Below are 23,215 nucleotides of genomic sequence, written 5' to 3'. Positions count from 1 at the left end.
AAGTGTCTTCTGCAGTGGACATTTGATTGATTTCTTTTATCAGAGTTTTGCAAAGAAAATGTCCACTGCAGTGGATGCCACTTTTCAAGAACATGGCATTGTTTAACATGTTTTTAGAAAGTAAAAGTGAAAAGTTTTTCCTCATTTATTCCAATTCGGTAATCTGATGAATCAGTTATTCAGGCAAAAAAAAAATGTAAATAGTTCAAATAGGTGTTTGAATTTCCCATTGTTACGACATATTTTATATGGTATATCTGGTCTCTGTTTTACCCTCACATCTTTTTTGTTGTTGCTTTTTTAGCATTTTGCAATGAAGTGGAAATAAGTCGCCATATGCATTCTAAAGTAGAGTGACTTTAATAACACTGCTCGATATTATCAATGCATGCATGTTTGATGTGTGATGTGCACCTTAACACTAGGTCAATATTTCCAACAGCCAAAATATGTATTAAGTTTACTTGCAATTAAAATGTGGCCCTTGGCACCATGTAAAAAATACAATAAATTCACTATGAATTAGATACGATTTACTAAATGTTACGCTAATTTTCTTTGTCACATATAACACAAAGCGTCCTCTACAGTGGAAGTTTTTGTTCTGCATAGGGGTGTCCTGAACCAATATTGATATCAGATATCGGTCCGATATCAGCAATTATCATATTAAATTGACTTGCATGTAAAATCTCCAAAATAAACTCTGATCCAAGCAGTCCTGCTACAAGGCTGTTCTTTGTTCTTGTGTTTTAGTGAAGTCATTTACGAAAGGTAAACATGGTAGGCTACAAGCAAAGTACACAATAGCACACAAGTTAGACATATCAAACTAATAAGTGTCCCTAATTGAACAATTTTGCGGTCACTCCCTGCTCATACTGCCCCCGAACACCACCAGACATTGAACAACTATTCTAGTTCTATTTATTTATTCATATTATTTTAATGTATAACTATTGATGTGCTGCCATGTCTGTCGTTGCACTTGCGCTGTCACAAAGTTGTTGCACTAAATGCAACAACAGTATGAGCAACGTAATGTATGTAACATATGGAGAACCACAAACCTTGAACCTTAGAACACCACAGTGGTCAATATAAACAAGTATCAAATAATTATAGTTGGATATTACTTAAAGATCTCCAAGGAAGAAGCATATTAGAAGTAGTAAATGGTCTGGTTTTATGTAGCGTTTTTCTATACCTGACACAATACCCAAAATGCTTTACATGACACATTACATTCACCCATTCACACACTGATGGCGGAAGCTGCCAAGCAAGATGCTAACTACGTCCCATCGGGAGCAAAGTGCCTTGCCCATGAACACAATGGGCGTGACTAGGATGGCAGAAGCTGGTTAGCAACCAGGAACCCCCAAGTTGCTGGCACAGCCGCTCTGCCATCTGGGCCCCTTGATTTTTTAAATGTATTTATATATTGGATACTTTTTTATTACAAAGTGTCCAGTAACAAACGTGGCCGCATTGTTCAGCTTATTGCATAATGAGCTTAACGTGATTAAATATGGTTAGTAATAAATAGGTTGGTCTTTTCCATACCTACCATTGTTCTCTGTTTTAGTCATTTCACTTGATCAAGCCTTTTCGAACATCCCACACTACAAAATAATACAAGTATGATTTGTAAGAATATCGTATCAGAAAAGGGTTGTATCGGCCAACACTCATGGCTCCAATATCAAAAGTGAAAAAGTTGTATCGGGACGCCCCTAGTTTTGCATAACAGGGCTATTTTTTTCTAAAAGACACACCAAAATAAATGTCCACTGCAGAGGATGTTGATTCTTAGGATATATTGACCTACATTGGATGGTTTTCTGCGTCTTTAACGGACAAAACGTTCATTTTTCTGAATGCGCCCCTCAGTGGAAAAAACCTTGGACACCCCTGATGTTGACTTCTTCCTTTTCCCAGGAGTACAAAGTTTCCAATTTTGAGCAGAGATTAATGAGCGAGATCGAGTTCCGCTTAGAGCGAACGCCCGTGGAGGAGTCGGACGACGAGGTGCAACATGACGACGTCCCCTGCGGGAAATGCATCGCGCCCATCTTTGACAAGAAACTCAAGAACTTCAAAGCCATGGAGGGCGTGCCTGTCACTTTCTCCTGTAAAGTTGTTGGCATCCCCATTCCAAAGGTGAGGCGTCCAGCTGGGACAACACAATATCTTCTCTGTATTTATTCATCATTTGTCACCAGGTGTACTGGTTCAAGGACGGCAAGCAGATCTTGAGGAAGAATGTCCATTACAAGAAGATAAGAGAAGGTGATGGTACGTGTGCTTTACACATAGAGTCTACAATCGCTGACGATGACGGAAACTACACCATTATGGCAGCAAATCCACAGGTAACAACTCCACACAGAATTATACATCTTCACGTTTGCATCCTTCTGGACAAGGACTCATTTTTGAACCATTTGAAGGGACGAATCAGCTGTTCGGGTCATTTGATAGTCCAAACAGGACCACCCCGAAGTCGCCTGACCCCCATTAACTCTCAGAGGTGAGCAGGAATGAGCATAATTCAAGTTGAAATAAAGTAAAATCCCTCCTTGAACCATACATTTAGTTGCCGTCTTTTATGTGGTAACACTAGTGGCCAAAATATTAACTATACTAGTTAAATAAACCCTCTGCCTTGTTTCTAATGAATACTTAGGTCTACTACGCTACTGTATTTTAATATTTGTCATTGTGATGGTACTTGGTGAAAAAAGTTTGAGAACTACTGATATAGACTAACGAGACATAACATAGCGGAAATGACAGTATTTTTATTTTTTAATTTTTTATTTTGTATTAATAAATCCAACAAAATAATACCATAATAATACAATTTCAATTCCAAAACCAAACCCGACCCAGCAACATTCAGAATAGCAATCAACAGAGCAATTGAGAGGACACACAAACATGACAGAAAAAAATTCAAAAGTAGTCAAACAAAAATGAATAATATCAACAACAGTATCAATATTAATATGAATTCCAACATAGCAGTGATTAGAAATCCCTCATTTAGATTATCATCACAGTCATTTATAAAAAATAAAATAAAAACATTTAAAAAAAGAACAATAGTGTCACAGTGGCTTACACTTGCATCCATCCATCCATCCATTTCTACCGCTTGCTTCGTTCAGGGTTGCGGGGGTGCTGGAGCCTATCTCAGCTGCTTCGGGCGGAAGGCGGGGTACACCCTGAACAAGTTGCCACCTCATCACAGGGCCAACACAGATAGACAGACAACATTCACACTCACATTCACACACTTACACTTGCATCGCATCTCATAAGCTTGACAACACATTCTGTCCAATATTTTCCACAAAGATAAAATAAGTAATTTTTTTAGGTTCATTTAACAGTTCATTTAAACACTGGATCCCGTAGTCCAATATATGACTCATTATTATCTAAACTAAATTCAGTTTTTTTCTACTGATATCATCTCCATAGCTTGTGTGTACTAGTCAGTATGAGTTGGATTTTTATTTTTGGATGACATTATGGTATTTAATTGTTATACTTGACTTGAGCTGCTATTCTATATTTTTTTAACCAGTGTACTTTATCTACAGTATATTCCATATTGGGACTTTTTTATAAACAATTGGTTACTTTTTTAATTTTTATTTATTGATTATTATCATAATTGTTCATTGTTTCCCATGGCACTACAATCTATTTGTGGCGTTGGCACATGCTCTAATTTGCATAAATGGCCATGATGCATGTGCACAAAGGTGCAAAAATGCACTTTCTTCAATTGCTTCTTTACATTAGAAGCCTGTTCACGCTTTTACGTGTGTGGGTGGGGGGCGTGTCTTTGGGGACACCCGCTGCTTGTTGTAAAGAGCAATACGTGCTTTCGTGTTAGTCCCCAGAAGTGTCCAATCGGTTGTATTCGCCTGACGTCTCGTTAAATACGCAAGACTCGAAGTGGCGGGCCAGCGAGCATCTGTTGTCGTAGCGTTCTCGAAGAAAAATGCCCTATGCTTGCGTTGTTTTAGGCTATTGGAACTGTTTAAGTTGTGAAAAGGATGAACGTTTCTTCAGAGTTTCTCGAGAGGTAAGGGAGCAAAGTGGAAGAATGCAAGAGTCTGCAGTGATCACTTCGTTAAAGGTCTGTTTGATATACTTTTAACGTTTATCATTTCCCATTAAAGTATGATCTTAATATTATTTGTATTTTATCTTGTTTCTGAGTTTTTAAAAGGCATTCTTGCTACAAGTGTTTCAAAAAGCCCCAACTCAGCGAGTCTAAATAAAAGAAATCAAATGTGAGCAAAACCTAAAAGAGTTCAGCTTTTACCAAAGGCAGCCACCTTACTCAAGCAAAAACGATGCATATTTATCCGGGAGAGTCTTAATACCAATTTCCTTGACTGAGCCACACACAAATAAGTTGTTGTCGTGTAGAATGATGTCTGCAGCACAAGATAGTTCCACATGTCTGGGAACACGGCCAACAGATAATCCTTGATATCACTCGACAAATCTTTCTTTGATAACGTATAGGGATAGATTCCATTGCATAGTTTGATTTGTTGCCCGTATTTGCTTTTAGTGGAAATATCTAGGCCCCTAGTTCGCACTCTGTTGTTGGTTTGGTGGTTTTGTTTACTTCTGTTCAAAAGTTATGTGACGGAATACAACCTATTGGACCAGAAAATGTCAGTGGATTTTTTGTTGGTTACTTTTTTTAAAAAGACAATCTAAACAGGTCTGATGAGTGCTAAATTGGCAACTGGACACGTGCCGATCCTAATCGTAGGATCGGATCGGCACCAAGTTTTGCCTTTTTTATTCGATCGTCTGAAGATCTATGTCCCAGTGTTTACGTGGCTAATGACACTTTAATAATATATATTTTTTTAATTACAGGCTTGTTTTTACTATGTTATTTACTATTATTATAGCGTGTGGGCTGATTTGAGTGGGAATGGACCCACAGATGGTTATTCGTCCAATAAAGGACCCGCAGATTTGACTCATTTCTCATTTTCAGGGTGCGATCTCGCATCCAGGAAGTTGAAGGGGAGAAAACCCAGGAGCATATTTTCCGGCCGCACTTCCTCCAGGCTCCAGCAGACACGACGGTACACGAGGGGAGGGTCTGCAGACTCGACTGTAAGGTAGGTAACGAGTTCTGAGCATCATTTTTACGTAATAGCAACACAATCCATCCTAAAATTGGTCTTCATCTGTCTTCAAGGTGAGTGGCCTGCCCAACCCTGAGCTCATGTGGTTGGTGAACGGTAGGCCCATCTATCCAGACCTCTACCACAAGATGCTGGTGCGGGAAAACGGCATCCACTCCTTGGTCATTGACCCCCTGACACAGAATGACGCTGGCACCTACACCTGCATTGCAAGCAACAAAGCAGGGCAGGCCTCGTTCAATCTCGAGCTCCAAGTTGTGGGTGAGCAGATGCGTACAACGTCCACTGGAGTAGTGAAAAAACAAATAAAAGCAATATTATGATCATTGTTTCCTGAATGTTAACGGTATGTTAATGATAATATATATTTTTACTGCAGAAAAACAGATGAAACAACCTCCTCAGTTTATGGAGAAGCTGCAAAACGTGGGGATTCCCGAGGGGAGCCCCGTTAGGCTCGAGTGTCGGGTGAAGGGCATGCCACAACCCATTATTTTCTGGAAAAAGGACAATGACACCATACCCAGAACAAAGAGCAGAATGAGGTCAGAGCCGAAGCTCCAAACAGGAGCAGAAATCTACTTGTTTTTTACCTGCAAATCCAAAGAATTAATGTCTATACCGTATTTTTCGGAGTATAAGTCGCTCCGGAGTATAAGTCGCACCGGCCGAAAATGCATAATAAAGAAGGAAAAAAACATATATAAGTCGCACTGGAGTATAAGTCGCATTTTTTGGGGAAATGTATTTGATAAAACCCAACACCAAGAATAGACATTTGAAAGGCAATTTAAAATAAATAAAGAATAGTGAACAACAGGCTGAATAAGTGTACGTTATATGAGGCATAAATAACCAACTGAGAACATGCCTGGTTTGTTAACGTAACATATTATGGTAAGAGTCATTCAAATAACTATAACATATGGAACATGCTATACGTTTACCAAACAATCTGTCACTCCTAATCGCTAAATCCCATGAAATCTTATACGTCTAGTCTCTTACGTGAATGAGCTAAATAATATTATTTGATATTTTACGGTAATGTGTTAATAATTTCACACATAAGTCGCTCCTGAGAATAAGTCGCACCCCCGGCCATACTATGAAAAAAACAGCGACTTATAGTCCGAAAAATACGGTAGTTCCCCAAAAAAGTCTAAATATCAAATCAAATCAAACTTTATTCATAAAGCACTTTTCATACACAGGCAAGTGGCAAACGCAAAGTGAAGGGAAAAAAAACTGAAGAAAACACATACACACACACACACAGCACTATTGACAACAACAAAACAAAAACAAAAAATGACAAGGCACTGAGGATTTGAGGAAAATGCCACTTTTCAGGCATCCACACTGGAGAATAACTGAAATTAACACAATTTAGAAAATAGTATTAAACATATGATCAAATATATGTAAAAATGTAAATAGATATAATGCATTAATAAGTTAATAAAAACGTAACCTTTGAGAGAATAGTAGTAATATTAATAATTAAGATAAAAAACAACACAGTAAATAATTAAAAACATAAGAGTTTAACATGATCAGTAAAAAGCCTGATTAAAAATGTGTCTTTAGCCTTATTATCAAAATGTTAACTGTCTCTGCAGTCCCGACCTTCTCGTATTTAGTAATGTTTGGGGCCAGAGGATCTCAGGATCCGCCAGAGTTTGTACAGTAAGAGCAGGTCTGATAGATAAGAAGGCGCAAGGCCATTAAGACATTTAAAAACTAATAATAGATCTTTAAAATCGACTCTGAAGCAGACGAGGAGCCGACTTTAAAACTGGTGCCATTTGGTCCTCATCAGCTGGGTGCTAAATATGCCAAAGTTTACCCTGACATCAATTGGGTTGTTGGGGCGGCGTGGCTCGATCCCCGCTAGTCACTGCCGTTGTGTCCTGGCGATGTTGTCTGGTTGAAAGCCAATATCCACTGATCCAGTCGGTCCGAATTTTTAGTTTGTAGCATATGGAATTTTTAAGTTTCAGACTTTTCTAAACTCAAACGCGATTCAGCAGCACAACTCTAGTAGCTAGTGTTAGCTCCCGATAGTACCCTGAGGTGCTGTTAGTAAAGCGCTGTGTCACTACACCAGAAAAGTAGTTCCTCGGTGTTAGCTCCTATAATAGCAAAGTCGCTATATCTTGGTTAATATGCAGGTCACAACATGTTAATAGAGCGTTGTTGGCCTTTTTGGGGTATTATTTTAAAGGAATAAATAGCAGAATCCCTATTACCTGCATTGTTAGCCGCCTCATGCCAGCAGTTTTTTACTATCTGGAATGCACATACAAGGAAAAGACGTGTTCTTTTTTCAAATAAAGATTGTGGATGACCGACATTTTTTTTAAGTGCATTTTTCCTTTAAATACCAAGTTTTTGCCATTTGTTGGTGGTCTCGAAATATAACTTTGGCAAATAGCGGGGTTGTATTGTACAACATTTGCATGTATCCTTTTATCAATTGGATCAATCAGCCCATCCACCAATCCATTTTCTACCGTTTAAGGGTACGCTGGAACCTATCCCAGCTGACTTAAGGCTAGAGGCAGGGTACTCTCTAGACTGGTCGCCAGCCAAATGCAGAGCACAGTCAGTCAACAGTCAGTCAGATCAAACAGCTCCAAAAGGTTTCAAATCATTATCGAATACAAATATATCTACGAAAACTAAATGTTAATTTTTATATTTGTATATGTTACAGTTTGTGGAAAAAAACTAAGACTTCTAAATAATTTTGTTTAATTCTCATTAAAGAAAAGAACAAACAAATCAACAAAACAAATATTTCCAGAATTACTAAGCGAGCTTTAGAAAGTTTCTAGAAATGCATCAGAAAGTCAGAAAATACTTCTTTTTTTTCATGTTTTTCCTAATAAATTCAGTTTACAAAAAAAGGATAACATTTGAGGCGCTGTGGCTTAGCCTAGCGTATGGGATAAAATCTTACAAAGCCATTAAAATAATAGATGTGAGGACCTTAAGAAATGTTGAAACTCTTACTAAAATGTAATGTTTAAAATATCAAAAACAATGTCCAACGTTGTTATCAATTCAGGATGACATATACGGTCGTCCCTCGTTAATTGGTTCCGGATATGACCGCAATAAATGAATTTCCTGGAAATATAGGCATTAATGAATATAAATGAAATATTTTGATTGATAGAGCATACAAAACCTGTTTATTACTACCTTCTAAATGAAATTTTCAACATAATGAGAGCACTCTCGGCATGAAATAACACCCTTTATTCACCGTTACACTCCTTTAATCCAACACAGTAATGCTGCCTGAGTCTGAGCCAATCAGTGGCCACGATACAGATTTCTTTGGTCTCATGTAGTGGCCAACACTACAGTAGTATATATATATATATATATATATATATATATATATATATATATATATATATATATATATATATGTTTTAGCCATTTTTTGCTTAAAACTGCTTAATTTAGGACCAAAAATGTGTAAAATGTTTTGAAAGAATCAAAAATATCACACAAAATCTTTCCAGTATATTTGAAGTGCGATGTGGCGAGGGGACGACTGTAATAATTAGGTTGATTTTAATTGTGTGTCGTATTTCATAATGTTTTATAAAACTGTCAAACCAACATGTGTCATAACTGAATTCCCAACCACTGTGCTGCGGCACATTTGTGTGACAATAACAATGAAACACTCTTCCACTAGATGGCAGAAGGTACATTGTTAACTTGCAAATACCTTTTGCTTGGTGGTGTTCAATCATAGCTCTGTATTGTGTACTGGATAGAAAAGTGGATGTAAAGACAGCACTATTTTTCTTAGTATCCACTGATAAATCGGCTGTTTGTGTTTTAGCATGCAACAGGAGACCACAGGATACGTGTGTCTCCTCATCCAGCCAACCGCCAAAGAGGATGCTGGCTGGTACACCGTGTCGGCCAAGAACGAGTCCGGAATTGCATCGTGCACCTGCAGGCTGGACATCTATGGTGCGAACGTGAGCAGTACCTAGATCAACTTTACAGGAGAACATACATGTCAACATGTATTATGACCTCCAGCACAGTGGCACCAGAGCGTGCCTGCGCCCGTGAAGAAGACTCCACGCACGGGCAGCCGCTACGCCGTTCTGACAGGCCAAGGGCTGGACATCAAGTCGACTTTCCCCACATCGGTGACCGGCCCCTTCCTCTTCTCCAGTTCCCCTCCCGAGGCCACGCTGGAGAGCGACGAGCTGTAAAGCAGCGTCTCCTGATGATGGCAGGTCGTCACGGCGTGTGTGTGATGCGTTTGACGTGAGGCACTCAGAGAAAAGGGTGATTGTGAAACAACACCGTGTCGCCATTCCGGTTTAGTAAGGTCATATCACGAGTGTTTCACAACAGATTTGCAAAGTCTTAACTCATGAGCCATCAATGGAGTTTAATTTGCCCTCCAATTATTAAAACATTTTTTTTTTTTACAGTTGACAAAGTTCATCATTGAATTAAAGTATCTCATCTTTATTGGAAGCAGCGCCTTTATTTTCCCTTGCCGACCCGTAATTTATATTACATTTATACAAAGGCTTTTGAAATATGTTGTTTAGTCAAGTTTCTGCATCATTTCTGTAAAACTATTCACCTTTTTGCACCGTGTTGTGAATGCATGTTGACGGCTACTGGTGTTTCAGAACACATTCATTTTGTTGAAACTGAGAAAGGAAGAACGTTTGTTTTGTAGTAAGGTGAGAGATTTAAAAAAAATGATGGGCAATGTCATGATTTAGTGCGTTTAATAGTGAGTTTTAAAATACATATAATTTCCTGATGTAATGTTGCACACTGTAAAATAGTTTTGTCTTCAGAATAAAGTTATATTTATTCAAGTGAGTGATGTTTTTTTTTCTAAATATGTACGGCATATTTTATATATCTATCCATCCATCTTCTTCCGCTTATCCAAAGTCGGGTCGCGGGGGCAGCAGCCTAAGCAGAGAAGCACAAACTTCCCTCTCCCCAGCCACTTCGTCCAGCTCTTCCAGGGGGATCCCGAGGTGTTCCCAGGCCAGCTGGGAGACAGTCTCTCCACCGTGTCCTGGGTCGTCTCTGTGGTCTCCTACCGGTCGGATGCACCCTAAACACCTCCCCAGGGAGGTTGTCGGGTGGCATCCTGACCAGATGCCCAAACCACCTCATCTGGCTCCTCTCGATGTGGAGGAGCAGCAGCATTACTCTGAGCTCCTCCCCAATGACAGAGCTTCTCACCCTATCTTTAAGGGAGAGCCCCGCTACCCAATTGTGGAAACTAATTTTGGCCGCTTGTACTCGTGATCTTGTCCTTTCGATCATAACCCAAAGCTCATGACCATAGGTAAGGATAGGGACGTAGATCGACCGGTAAATTGAAAACTTTGCCTTCCGGCTCAGCTCCTTCTTCACCACGACGGATTGATACAGGGTCCGCATCACTGCAGACGCTGCACCGATCAGCCTGTCCATCTCACGATCCACTCTTCCCTCACCCGTGAACAAGACTCCGAGTTACTTGAACTCCTCCACTTGGGACAAGATCTCCTCAACAACCCGGAGATGGCACTCCACCCTTTTCCGGGCGAGAACCATGGACTCGGACTTGGAGGTGCTGATTTTCATTCCAGTCGCTTCACACTCCCCTGCGAATCGATCCAGTGAAGATCCTGGCCAGATGAAGCCATCAGGACCACATCATCTGCAAAAAGCAGAGACCTAATCCTGCAGCAACCAAACCGGATCGCCTTAACTCCCTGACTGTGCACAAAAGTTCTATCCACAAAAGTTATGAACAGAATCGGTGACAAAGGGCAGCCCTGGCAGAGTCCAACCCTCACTAAAAATGGGTCCGGCTTATTGCCGTCAATAATGATTGTTCACAAGTTCATCATTGAATTAAAGTCAATAATGATTGTTCACAATCATTATTGAGAGACAAGAACACGCATGTCTTTTTTTTTCTTTTTTTTTAGGATATTTAAGATGATAAAAAAAACGCTTGCAAGATGCGACCAATGGGAGTCACTGTTGTAACCTTCAAAACCCTCCATCAGCGTTTTGTATACACACTGCAAGTCTATATTTAATGTAGTAACATACACTTTAAAGGCCTACTGAAATGCGATTTTCTTATTTAAACGGGGATAGCAGGTCCATTCTATGTGTCATACTCGATCATTTCGCGATATTGCCATATTTTTGCTGAAAGGATTTAGTAGAGAACATCGACGATAAAGTTCGCAACTTTTGATCGCTGATAAAAAAGCCTTGCCTGTACCGGAAGTAGCAGACGAGTAGCGTGACGTCACAGGTTGTGGAGCTCCTCACATCTGCACATTGTTTACAATCATGGCGTCCGAATCGCTCTCGCTGCTGGTGGCCATATGGCCACCAGCAGCGAGAGCGATTCGGACCGAGAAAGCGACGATTTCCCCATTAATTTGAGTGAGGATGAAAGATTTGTGGATGAGGAAAGTGAGAGTGAAGGACTAGAGGGCAGTGGGAGCGATTCAGATAGGGAAGATGCTGTGAGAGGCGGGTGGGACCTGATATTCAGCTGGGAATGACTAAAACAGTAAATAAACACAAGACATATATATACTCTATTAGCCATAACACAACCAGGCTTATATTTAATATGCCACAAATTAATCCTGCATAACAAACACCTCCCCCCTCCCGTCCATATAACCCGCCAATACAACTCAAACACCTGCACAACACACTCAATCCCACAGCCCAAAGTACTGTTCACCTCCCCAAAGTTCATACAGCACATATATTTCCCCAAAGTCCCCAAAGTTACGTACGTGACATGCACATAGCAGCACGCACGTACGGGCAAGCGATCAAATGTTTGGAAGCCGCAGCTGCATGCGTACTCACGGTACCGTGTCTGCGTATCCAACTCAAAGTCCTCCTGGTAAGAGTCTCTGTTGTCCCAGTTCTCCACAGGCCAATGGTAAAGCTTTACTGTCATCTTTCGGGAATGTAAACAATGAAACACCGGCTGTGTTATCCGGCACAACAGTCAGGGGGTGCATTCTACGGCGGGGGTGCGTTATCCGGCACAACACCTGCCGCAATACACCGCTTCCCTCCTACAGCTTTCTTCTTTGCTGTCTCCATTGTTCATTGAACAAATTGCAAAAGATTCACCAACACAGATGTCCAGAATACTGTGGAATTTTGTGACGAAAACAGACGACTTAATAGCTGGCCACCCTGCTGTCCCAAAATGTCCGCTACAATCCATGACGTCACGCGCCGACGTCATCATACCGAGACGGTTTCAGCAGGATATTTCGCGCGAAATTTAAAATTGCACTTTAGTAAGCTAACCCGGCCGTATTGGCATGTGTTGCAATGTTAAGATTTCATCATTGATATATAAACTATCAGACTGCGTGGTCGGTAGTAGTGGGTTTCAGTAGGCCTTTAATAACATTATGTAATATGTTCAATATTTACCATAATTTTATCATTGTCTGAAAAGCCGGAACTAATTATTCGGCGCATTTATTTCCGTTTCCATAGCAGTGCACTTCCGACTTCCTGCAACAAATGTGTTCCTACTCCCTGAATCCCTGTTTTCTAATCATGGCAGACTTTGTAGTTGACAATGAAGATGACTTTTTTTGGACAAATGATTCACAATAGGGAGGTCCGATAATGGCTGTTTGCCGATATCCAATATTCCGATATTGTCCAACTCTTTAATTACCGATACCGATATCAACCGATATATGCAGTCGTGGAATTAACACATTATTATGCCTAATTTGGACAACCAGGTATGGTGAAGATAAGGTACTTTTTTTTTTAATTAATAAAATAAAATAAGATAAATAAATTAAAAACATTTTCTTGAATAAAAAAGAAAGTAAAACAATATAAAAACAGTTACATAGAAACTAGTAATTAATGAAAATTAGTCAAATTAACTGTTAAAGGTTAGTACTATTAGTGGACCAGCAGCACGCACAATCATGTGTGCTTACGGACTGTATCCCTTGCAGACTGTATTGATATATATTGATATATAATGTAGGAACCAGAATACTAATAACAGAAAGAAACAACCCTTTTGTGTGAATGAGTGTGAATGAGTGTAAATGGGGGAGGGTTTTTTTTGGGGTTGGTGCACTACTTGTAAGTGTATCTTGTGTTTTTTATGTTGATTTAATAAAAACAAAACAAAAAAAACGATACCGATAATTTCCGATATTACATTTTAACGCATTTATCGGCCGATAATATCGGCAGGGCGATATTATCGGACATCTCTAATTCACCGCCTTATTTTTTTTCTAAGTAAATGTGCGGAGGATGAACTACTGGTCATAGAAGTCAACACGAAGAAGAGGCTGAAAGACCGGAGAAAACAGAAGCCCAGAGAGTGCGACTTCTGAAACGTTTGAGCCAAGCTACGCCAAATTAATGGAGTGCCCAAATCAGCAGGAAACGTCCCTGGCCAGCTTGACCAAACAGACAACTGTCCATCCAGTGAGTCACACTTTATTTTGATCTTGATACACGCAGTACGTCATACGCGTTATTACAACTACAGTCGGGCTAGTTGTGTACAAACAAAACATGAAATGTGGGCTAACACTTTACAGATACTGTAATATGATAGTTCATGTTTTTCAGTCAGTACAGATTGGTGTTCTATTGCAGTGTTGTGCATTACAAACTCTAAACTCGTTTCGCACTGATATATTTGATAATGTTAAATACTTTTTGGATACTGTTGTTACCAAATACTTAATGGTCCCTATTGTTTAAATCAAGTATTTGGACTGTTTCTTACTTTTCTGTGTTTGTATCTGATACATGCAGCACTATCTATCCTCCATAAAAGTACTTAGTATGATCACATTAATTTGGTCTTAAAGTCCAGTTTAGAGAAGTATTTGATCCTGGATATACAATATAGTCCCCCATATTGGCAGACATATTCATTTCATTCAAATCAGTAAAAGATTGTTTGTGCATCTGGCAAACAACACAAACACTGGCTTCCTGTTTTACAATGCCATGTTTCTAATAAATAAAGTTGTTTTAAAAAAAAAACGCTGCCTTCCTCGCTGGTTGTAAACATTGTAGAGACATGCGTCTGCTAATTCGATTGCCCCACTTCTCTCATAGTGCATAGTGCGGGTGTCAAAAAATGTGTTTTTCAGACTAATTGCGATTCTTAATCGATTAAAAAAAATCAAAAATCTATTAAAAAAAATGTGTCATTTAATCTGCTCAGGCAACTCATATTGTTGATGTTTGGGAAGCATTTTATAAAACAAAACCAGTTTTCTTTTAAGTAACATAGAATATGATCAGAGCTGTTTATCTATTTTATGGAGGAATGTAGATAATCATAAAATCCAATGTTATCAAAAAAGTATAGATTTTGAATCCAAAATCGATTCTGAATCGAATCGTGACCCTTCAAGAATCTAATTGAATCGTGTGATGCCCAAAGATTCACAGCCCTAGTACTTTGGCATTCGGAGGACTCATAGCCTCCAGCTTCTCTTCTCACTTTTAGAGTGCAATTATCAAGAAAAATTGCCTCACATTTACATTTAAAACATTACACACATTGGAGATTCTACAGTGTACAGACTACAAATTCATGGGGAAAAGATACATCTGCAAACATTATTTTAGCAACATTGTTTAAGTAGACCAGCCGTAAGCCACGCCCTCTTTCTTTTACACATACACACACGCAGAAGCCTTATGATTAGCTTGTGTGCAAATTAGGGTTGTACGGTATACCGATTGGTATTAGTATAGTACCACGATACTAACGAATCATATTCGGTACTATACCGTCTCTGAAACGTACCCCATCCCACCACACCCCCGTCGTCGTCACGTCGTGTCATTGCTGGTTTGCGAGCAGACGAGCATGTTCAGCAACGCACAATCATGGAGTACTTACAAACAGAAACAGTGTGTCAACAGAAAATGGAGAACGGACGCATTTTGGCTTAAAAACTAACGATAAAGGTGAAGCTATAACACTGAAACAGCCACTGAAAGAGGTGCTTTGAGACATGGCTAGCCAGTTAGCGGCTAACTTAGCTACTTCTAAATCACTAATCCTCGCCTCCATAGCGACAAATAAAGTAGGTTTCTTACAAGTATCATCCCTGCAGGACGAGGAATAGCTAAACATGCTTCACTACACACCGTAGCTCACCGGCGTCAAAATGTAAACAAACGCCATGGGTGGATCTACACCTAACATCCACTGTAATGATACCAAGTTCAGTAGCGTATCTAGTCAATACTACTATGATTACGTCTATAGTTTTTGGAATCACAACATCTTCTTTCATTTTTTTTCAAATGTATATTATGTTTATAAACTCAGGAAATATGTCCCTGGACACATGAGGACTTTGAATATGACCAATGTATCATCCTGTAACGACTTGGTATCGGATCGATACCCAAATTTGTGGTATCATCCAAAACTAATGTAAAGAATCAAACAACAGAAGAATAAGTGATTATTACATTTTAACAGAAGTGTAGACAGAACATGTTAAAAGAGAAAGTCAGCAGATATTAACAGTAAATGAACAAGTAGATTAATAATTCATTTTCTACCACTTGTCCTTAATAATTTTGACAAAATAATAGAATGGAAAATGACACAATATGTTACTGCATACATCAACAGACTAAATTAGGAGCCTTTGTTTGCTTACTTACTAATAAAAGACAAGTTGTCTAGTCTGTTCACTATTTTAATGAATTTTATTTAAGAACAAATGTGCAATAAGAAATATATGTTTAATGTACCCTAAGATTTTTGATTAAAATAAAGCCAATAATGCAATTTTGTGTGGTCCCCTTTATTTAGAAAAGTATTGAAAAGTGCCGAAAAGTATCAAAATAATTTTGGTACTGGTACCAAAATATTGGTATCGGGACAACACTAGTGCAAATTTAGTAATTTTTACTCAAGTACATGTTGAAAAGTGATTTTAATCGTACATAAAATATATTTATAACAGTTTCATTGCCATATATTAATATTTATTTTAGGGTTGTATTTATTTTCTGCTGACCGCACGTCCCTGATTACCATACAAGAACCATACAATAGTAGCAAATAACAATAACCTTAATTCAAGTGTCGTGGTGAAGCGAAACGTCCGCTTTAACTTGATACATCAAGACGTATCAGCTCGGTTAAAACAATAAAAGTGACTTTGTTTGAAAATTGTGAGTTTGTTTTGAATCAAAAACAAAAAGGCGATCCCATGAGCCAATTAAGCATAGCTAATCAGTCCAATTAGCAGGGAAGAGAGTTCAAATAGGCATAAAATTACATTCACCTTACGTGACCCAATTAGACTGCCAGCTTCGTTTGACCAGCTGCCACGCCGAGTTGTTCGCTGGCTATTAGTTTGTGTGTGATGGAAAAAAAAGGCCCCAAAAATGACTACAATGCAAGATTTAAAGCCCATTGTTTGTATTCAATTAAAACTCTGGAGTTGTGGTTGTTACAACAGAGTCACCTTCATACTTACAGAATGTTACGGAACAATGAAGTCATTAATTCAGAACAATTCCAGCACATTTTTCTGATAATGAGGCTAAATCCTTGCACTTTCTTCAGGACTAAAACATACGCTTTATGGCTTAATCTCCATTTCTCCATAAGGGGATGTGGATTAAACGTGGTATGTGTTTCTGACAAGGCAGACGGGTCAGTCCTCAGTTGTGACATATGGCTTTTGATGTCACGACTGAGTCGTAGGTGCTCGAACCAGCCAATCGTGTCACGGGTTAGGGGGAGGGAAGACAAAAAAAAAAAGGGTGCAAGACACGGAAAGGCCAGACAAGACAAGCAGCAGCTGGCGAACTACATCAATCTGTAATCAATGAACCAACTGGTAGATGGGATTATATGCCTAATTGCACAGCTAACCAGTCCATCCCAAAACGAGCCGACAGCATCAGCTTGCGTCCATGACCCAATAGCGGAGGCGGCCATTATTCTGGGCCTCCATAGTGATTAATCATTCATAACCAGCCCCTATGCCAAGTCTGGACTTGGTCAATACCCAGCAGCAGAATAGAGTCAGTCCATTAGGGAAATGATGTTCATAGCTGCACAATGCTCCAACAACACCACCAATAGGAAAACCTATACAAAAGAACACTGAAAATATTACAGCAAAACATTATTCATTATGCACAAATATTTGTATATTGTAAGAAGTTATTTGTCTACAGTTTTTTTTTTAAAGAAGAGTGTGTTGAAAAAAATATATATATTTGTGCAAAAGTGACTTTTATGTTCAAAAGTCACTTTTGCACAAATATAATTTTTTTTGTCAATGACTCTACTTTGAAAATATTTCTTTGATTTTCAGTATTCAATGTATAAAAGTATAAAAAGGCTGAAGCCACAATAATGACTGCTCCCTAGGAAAATAAGACGAATAGTGGAATATTACTACTACATCATATAATAACAGTGTTTCCCATACATTCATTATGTGGTGCTACCTGTTCACCCTTGCTCATTAACACATCATAACACACCTTGTCTGGTATAGCATAAGAAGGCAGAGCAGGAGGGATCGGTGTTGATTTGGTCACTATATTTAGCATGGAATCAGACCCCTTGGAGGTGTTATTTTTTTTAAAACAAAGCAAGGCGAGACATATTTAGTGTAGACTGTAATAAATACTTGTATCGCTATTTTCAACAACCCCCTACCCCATCTAAAAGCTCTCAGAGGCTAGATCAAGGGTAGGGAACCTATGGCTCTCGAGCCAGATGTGGCTCTTTTGATGACTGCATCTGGCTCTCAGATAAATCTTAGCTGACATTGCTTAACACGATAAGTAATAAATAATTCCGCTGGTAATCACAGTGTTAAAAATAACGTTCAAAATATAAAACATTCTCATGCATTTTAATCCATCCATCCGTTTCATACCGAGAAGTGGCATTAATGGTAAGAAGTATTTTATTTATTATTGGTTAGCTTCAGAATAACAATGTTAATGAAAAGAATAAGAGACTTATTATACTCTAAAAATGTTGCTCTTACTTAAAAATGCACGCATTTAGTTGTATTCAGTGTTAAAAAATATTATATGGCTCTCATGGAAATACATTTTAAAATATTTGGCTTTCATGGCTCTCTCAGACAAAAAGGTTCCCGACCCCTGGGCTAGATATTTGTGGTTTGTGACATTAAAAAAACACAAAAACAAGCGAGAGTTTGTTTTGCTGTGTTCTATTTTGCTGTAAATGGTCAGTTATGCTGATCTGAGCAATAAATCATTCCTTACATCAATATGGGACTCACTAACTACTATAATAATCATAGTGCGCACACATAAAAAATAATCAATTCTAAATATATTACAATTACTGAATCCTGAACACTTGTTTTAAATAATGTATGATTCTTGGCGTCCAGTGAGGGTGCATTCCACATTTGTGTGACCAGATGGGAAAATTTAAAATCTGTTCCTTTCCTCTCGGGCCAATACACAGATTAATCAATTATTCATTTCACATGTGCCTCGCTGTACTTCAGGACACTAATGTACCCCACATACTGTTATTTACTAAGGCCACGGTACATTTTAACAACCAGGACAAATCCGAGAGATAATACAGCAAATAAGAATTGTCCTTTTCAAGTTTTGGAGCAGTAATCTGTGCACCATATTTGACCATATTGCTGCGAAGCTTTAATCCCATGATTTTCACTTTAAATCCCTCAGGTTATAGAAGTCACTCACACTTATGATGCCTCAGGCTAATCTCAGATTATGCCTGTCATCACATGGTCACCAGCTAAATGGGAATTGAGAGGAGGCTTGGTGGCGTTTGTAACATGATATAAGTTGATATAGTTGGAAAATACATGATATTCATTTAATATTAGAAGTCTAGTAGAAATCTTATGTTTTAGTGATTTAGGATGTTTGTGAATAAATAAACCTATTATGCAGCAAGGAAGTATGTTTTTGCAATATTATATGAACACAAATTGTGATTTAGAGTTTTCATGAAATCTGAAATCTGAAAAACAGAACATTTTCAAAGTATTGTCAATGGCCTACTAAGGGTTTGTTATTTTTAGAAAGAGACATTGTACAGTGACAGTGTACTATTATCCTAAAACAATACATGATGTAGTTATACATTTAAATAATTTATGATTTTAAACATTTCTAAGTATACCATTAATTTCATTTTTTATATATTTTATTTCAAGAAGTGTCAAAAATAACGAGTTATATTATATATATATATATATATATATATATATATATATATATATATATGTATATTGCATTAGTCGTGTGTCACACATTTATTTCAATCAATCAATCAATCAATCATTGTTTATTTATATAGCCCTAAATCACAAGTGTCTCAGAGGGCTGCACAAGCCACAACGACATCCTCGGTACAGAGCCCACATAAGGGCAAGGAAAAACTCACCCAAGTGGGACGTCGATGTGAATGACTGAAACAACTGAAATGTTGTTATACGGTCAGTGATCAGGTCATTGCATACGTGCATAAGCGTTTGCACGGGTGCAAAGATGAGTGAGGGGACTAAAACTGTCCTCAATGGCAAATTTCACAGGACTTTAAATAAAACTGTTACCAGGTTTTTAGCAAATTAATGTAATGCATTTAAGTAACACATTCAAAACATGTTCCTTTATGACATTCTGACAATAAAATTGCATTTGCATCCAAATACTGTTTTTTTTTTAAAGTTACTTAAAATTGAGCAGCTTGCCAAGATGCAGAAACCTGATGCAATGAAGACGAAAAACTGTTTTACAGTGTCATTCATAAAATGACTAAAGGAATCGTTCAAGTCAGGGTTTTTGTCATGTCCAATGTTAGTATAACTAAAAATATGAGATAAAGTACTTCACATTGCGAATAATTTGTTTAAAGGAAGAAAAACAAAGTGTTCATCAAAAATGTAGAAAAGAAGATGGATAAAGGAGGTGTTTTACTATAGATACATATTGTGCACAGCAAAGGACATAGCATAAAAAATAAGTACATTTTCTGACATATATATATATTTATATTTACATATACACATGCGTGTGTATATATATATATATATATATATATATATATATATATATATATATATATATATATATATATATATATATGTGTGTGTGTGTATACTGTGTATATATGTGTGTGTGTATGTATAAATATTAGGACTGTCAAGTGTTTAATTTTTTTAATCAGATTAATCATACTCTTGAGCTGTGATTAATTGCTTGCATATTTAGAATTTGTGAAAAGAAAATACCCCAATATTTGGACACAAATATAATCAAAGCACATTTTTAAACGTTTTACTTAACTGCAAGCATTAATTAGCTTAAAACTTGGTGACAGTAAGTATAGTAACAATTAAGAGCCCATTTTCACAATATTTGCAATAATATAGCAAACAAGGTACAGATAGTAAACACACCCATAAACAACTTTACATAGTGGACCATATACTGTACATCTACATTTACTCTTCCTTTAAAAAAGGAAAATACATCATAAAATGATATTTTCATCCTTTAGATGCATCAAAAATAATCTGAGTCAATTACACATTTTGAATAGATTGTATTTTACTCCTTCTAAAATATCTAAAATGTTTACAGTAGATAGCAACTTATGTATTAAGTGTCTGACAGCTGAAGGAACTCTAATTCATTTACTGTGGGAATGTCAGAAGATAAAGAGTTGTGTATATTGTGAGGTGTGCCTTGGTTGTCCGTGCTAGGCCACCGCAGGTCATGTGACGTGCATCACCAGACCTGCTAATGTTAGACAAGTTAATGTGGGCAGGGGGCTTCAGAAAAGCAGGCAATATCAGGTGTGACTACCACTCTCCTTTGGTGAGTTGATCAGGTTGTTGATTGTGGCCTGTGGAATGTTAGTCCACTCTTCAATTGCTGTGCCAAGTTGCTGGATATTGGCAAGAACTGGAACATGCTGTCGTATACGCCTGCTCAATGGGTGACATGTCCAATGAGTATGCTGGCCATGCAAGAACTGGGATGTTTTCAGCTACAAGGAATTGTATACAAATCCTTACAACATGAGGCCATGCATTTCCATGCTGCAACATGAGGTGATGGTCTCAGGTGAATGGCACAACAATGGGCCGAAGGATCTCTTCACGGTATCTCTGTACATTTAGAATGCCATCAATAAAATGCACTTGTGTTCGTTGTCGATAACATACGCCTGCCCATACCATAACCCCACCCCCACCATGGGCCACTCAATTCACAATATTGACATCAGCAAACCGCACTCCTACAGACGCCACACACGCTGTCTGCTATCTGCCCTGAACAGTGAAAGCGCGGGATTCAACTGTGAAGAGAACAACTCTCCAACATGCCAGACAAATGCAAGCATTTGCAGTCAGGTCCAGACCCCAAAAAGGACGACGAACATGCAGATGAGCTTCCCTGAGACGGTTTCTCACAGTTTGTACAGAAATGTTTTGGTTATGCAAACAAATTGTTGCAGCAGCTGTCCGGGAGGCTGGTCCCACACGATCATGGATATGCACCTGCTGGATGTAGAGATCTTGGGCTGGTGTGGTTACACGTGGTCTGTGGTTGTGAGGCCGGTTGGATGTACTGCCAAATTCTCTGAAACGCCTTTGGAGACAATTTATGGTAAAGAAATGAACATTAAATTCACGGGCAACAGCTCTGGTGGACATTCCTGCAGTCAGAGTGGCCATTTATTGTGGGCAGGCTAAGGCACACCTGTGCAATAATCATGCTGTTTAATCAGCATCTTGATATGCCACACCTGTGAGGTGTGACGGATTATCTTGGCAAAGAAGAAATGCTCACTAACACACCTTTAGACAGATTTGTGAACAATATTTAAGAGGAATAGGTATTTTGTGCAAAGTTTTACATCTTTGAGTTCAACTCATGAAAAATTGGAGCAAAAATAAAAGTGTTGCGTTTATAATTTTTGTTCAGCGTATGTGTGTGTGTGTGTATTCATATAGATATAAATATACTGTATATATTAGGGCTGTCAATGTTAACACGTCAACGCATGTGATTAATAAAAATAAAAAAATTGTTATCATAACTGTATCAAAATTAATCACAACATTTGTCATGACTGTGTCTCTAATATCAACGGGAAAAGTCACTAGGTTTAGAAAAAAAGGGGCCGAAAGGATAGAAAACACTGTCGGCGTCATCCTCAAATACGTGTTTTGCTTTAAGATGGTATTTTAAACTTGATGTGCTTCGATGATAAAAACGTTTGTCGCTGCAATACCAAGTTTAAACCAGAGTCCTGTTTTCAAGCAAAATGGGCCGCCCCTCCTCGCAATCACAGACCGTGTAACAAATGCGCGCGTTTTCCGGGTTAAGCTTTAACCCATTTACATTCTGTACTGTAAAGCAGTGGTCCCCAACCACCGGGCCGCGGCCCGGCACCAGTCCGTGGACCGATTGGTACCGGGCCGCACAAGAAATAAAAAAAAATAAAAAAATAAAAATTTATATACCGGTATATACATTTTTTTTTTTTTATAAAATCAACATAAAAAACACAATAGATACATTTTATATCAATATAGATCAATACAGTCTGCAGGGATACAGTCCGTAAGCACACATGATTGTATTTCTTTATGACAAAAAAATAATAATAATAATAAATAAATAAATACCATAATCCCCCCACTGCTGTAAAGGACACATGGCATGAAAAAGATTGATTGACAATGGTCTACAGTCCTTTAGCTAATCAGGACACAGAACACATTGCTGTAAAAAAAAAAACATATATACATACATACATATATACATACATACATACATATATATGTACATGTATACACATGTATATATACACATACATACATACATACATACATACATACATACATACATATATACATACATACATACAT

At 38.1% G+C, this 23,215-nt stretch overlaps 2 protein-coding genes across 2 annotated transcripts in view; both read left to right on the top strand.

The window, feature by feature from the left end:
- mypn (myopalladin) overlaps positions 1–10,048 on the top strand; it is a 37,825-nt gene extending 27,777 nt beyond the window's left edge. The window contains exons 13-20 of the mRNA XM_061962174.1: positions 1,942–2,163; positions 2,226–2,375; positions 2,454–2,533; positions 5,042–5,168; positions 5,249–5,456; positions 5,575–5,740; positions 9,064–9,197; positions 9,270–10,048. Coding sequence (XP_061818158.1) covers positions 1,942–2,163; positions 2,226–2,375; positions 2,454–2,533; positions 5,042–5,168; positions 5,249–5,456; positions 5,575–5,740; positions 9,064–9,197; positions 9,270–9,448 — 1,266 coding nt within the window. The 3' untranslated portion in view covers positions 9,449–10,048. The remainder of the gene's footprint in view (positions 1–1,941; positions 2,164–2,225; positions 2,376–2,453; positions 2,534–5,041; positions 5,169–5,248; positions 5,457–5,574; positions 5,741–9,063; positions 9,198–9,269) is intronic.
- A 3,548-nt stretch (positions 10,049–13,596) lies between these two features.
- Positions 13,597–23,215, top strand: part of pkd2l1 (polycystic kidney disease 2-like 1) — a 40,643-nt gene continuing 31,024 nt past the window's right edge. Inside the window, exon 1 of the mRNA XM_061962140.1 lies at positions 13,597–13,724. The gene's annotated coding sequence lies outside the window, so the exon portion shown is untranslated. The remainder of the gene's footprint in view (positions 13,725–23,215) is intronic.

The sequence above is a fragment of the Nerophis lumbriciformis genome, linkage group LG02, assembly GCF_033978685.3.
Source record: "Nerophis lumbriciformis linkage group LG02, RoL_Nlum_v2.1, whole genome shotgun sequence".
In the NCBI taxonomy this organism is placed as follows: domain Eukaryota; kingdom Metazoa; phylum Chordata; class Actinopteri; order Syngnathiformes; family Syngnathidae; genus Nerophis; species Nerophis lumbriciformis.
Note: the sequence above shows the minus strand (reverse complement) of the source record. Positions and strands in the feature narration are given on the sequence as shown.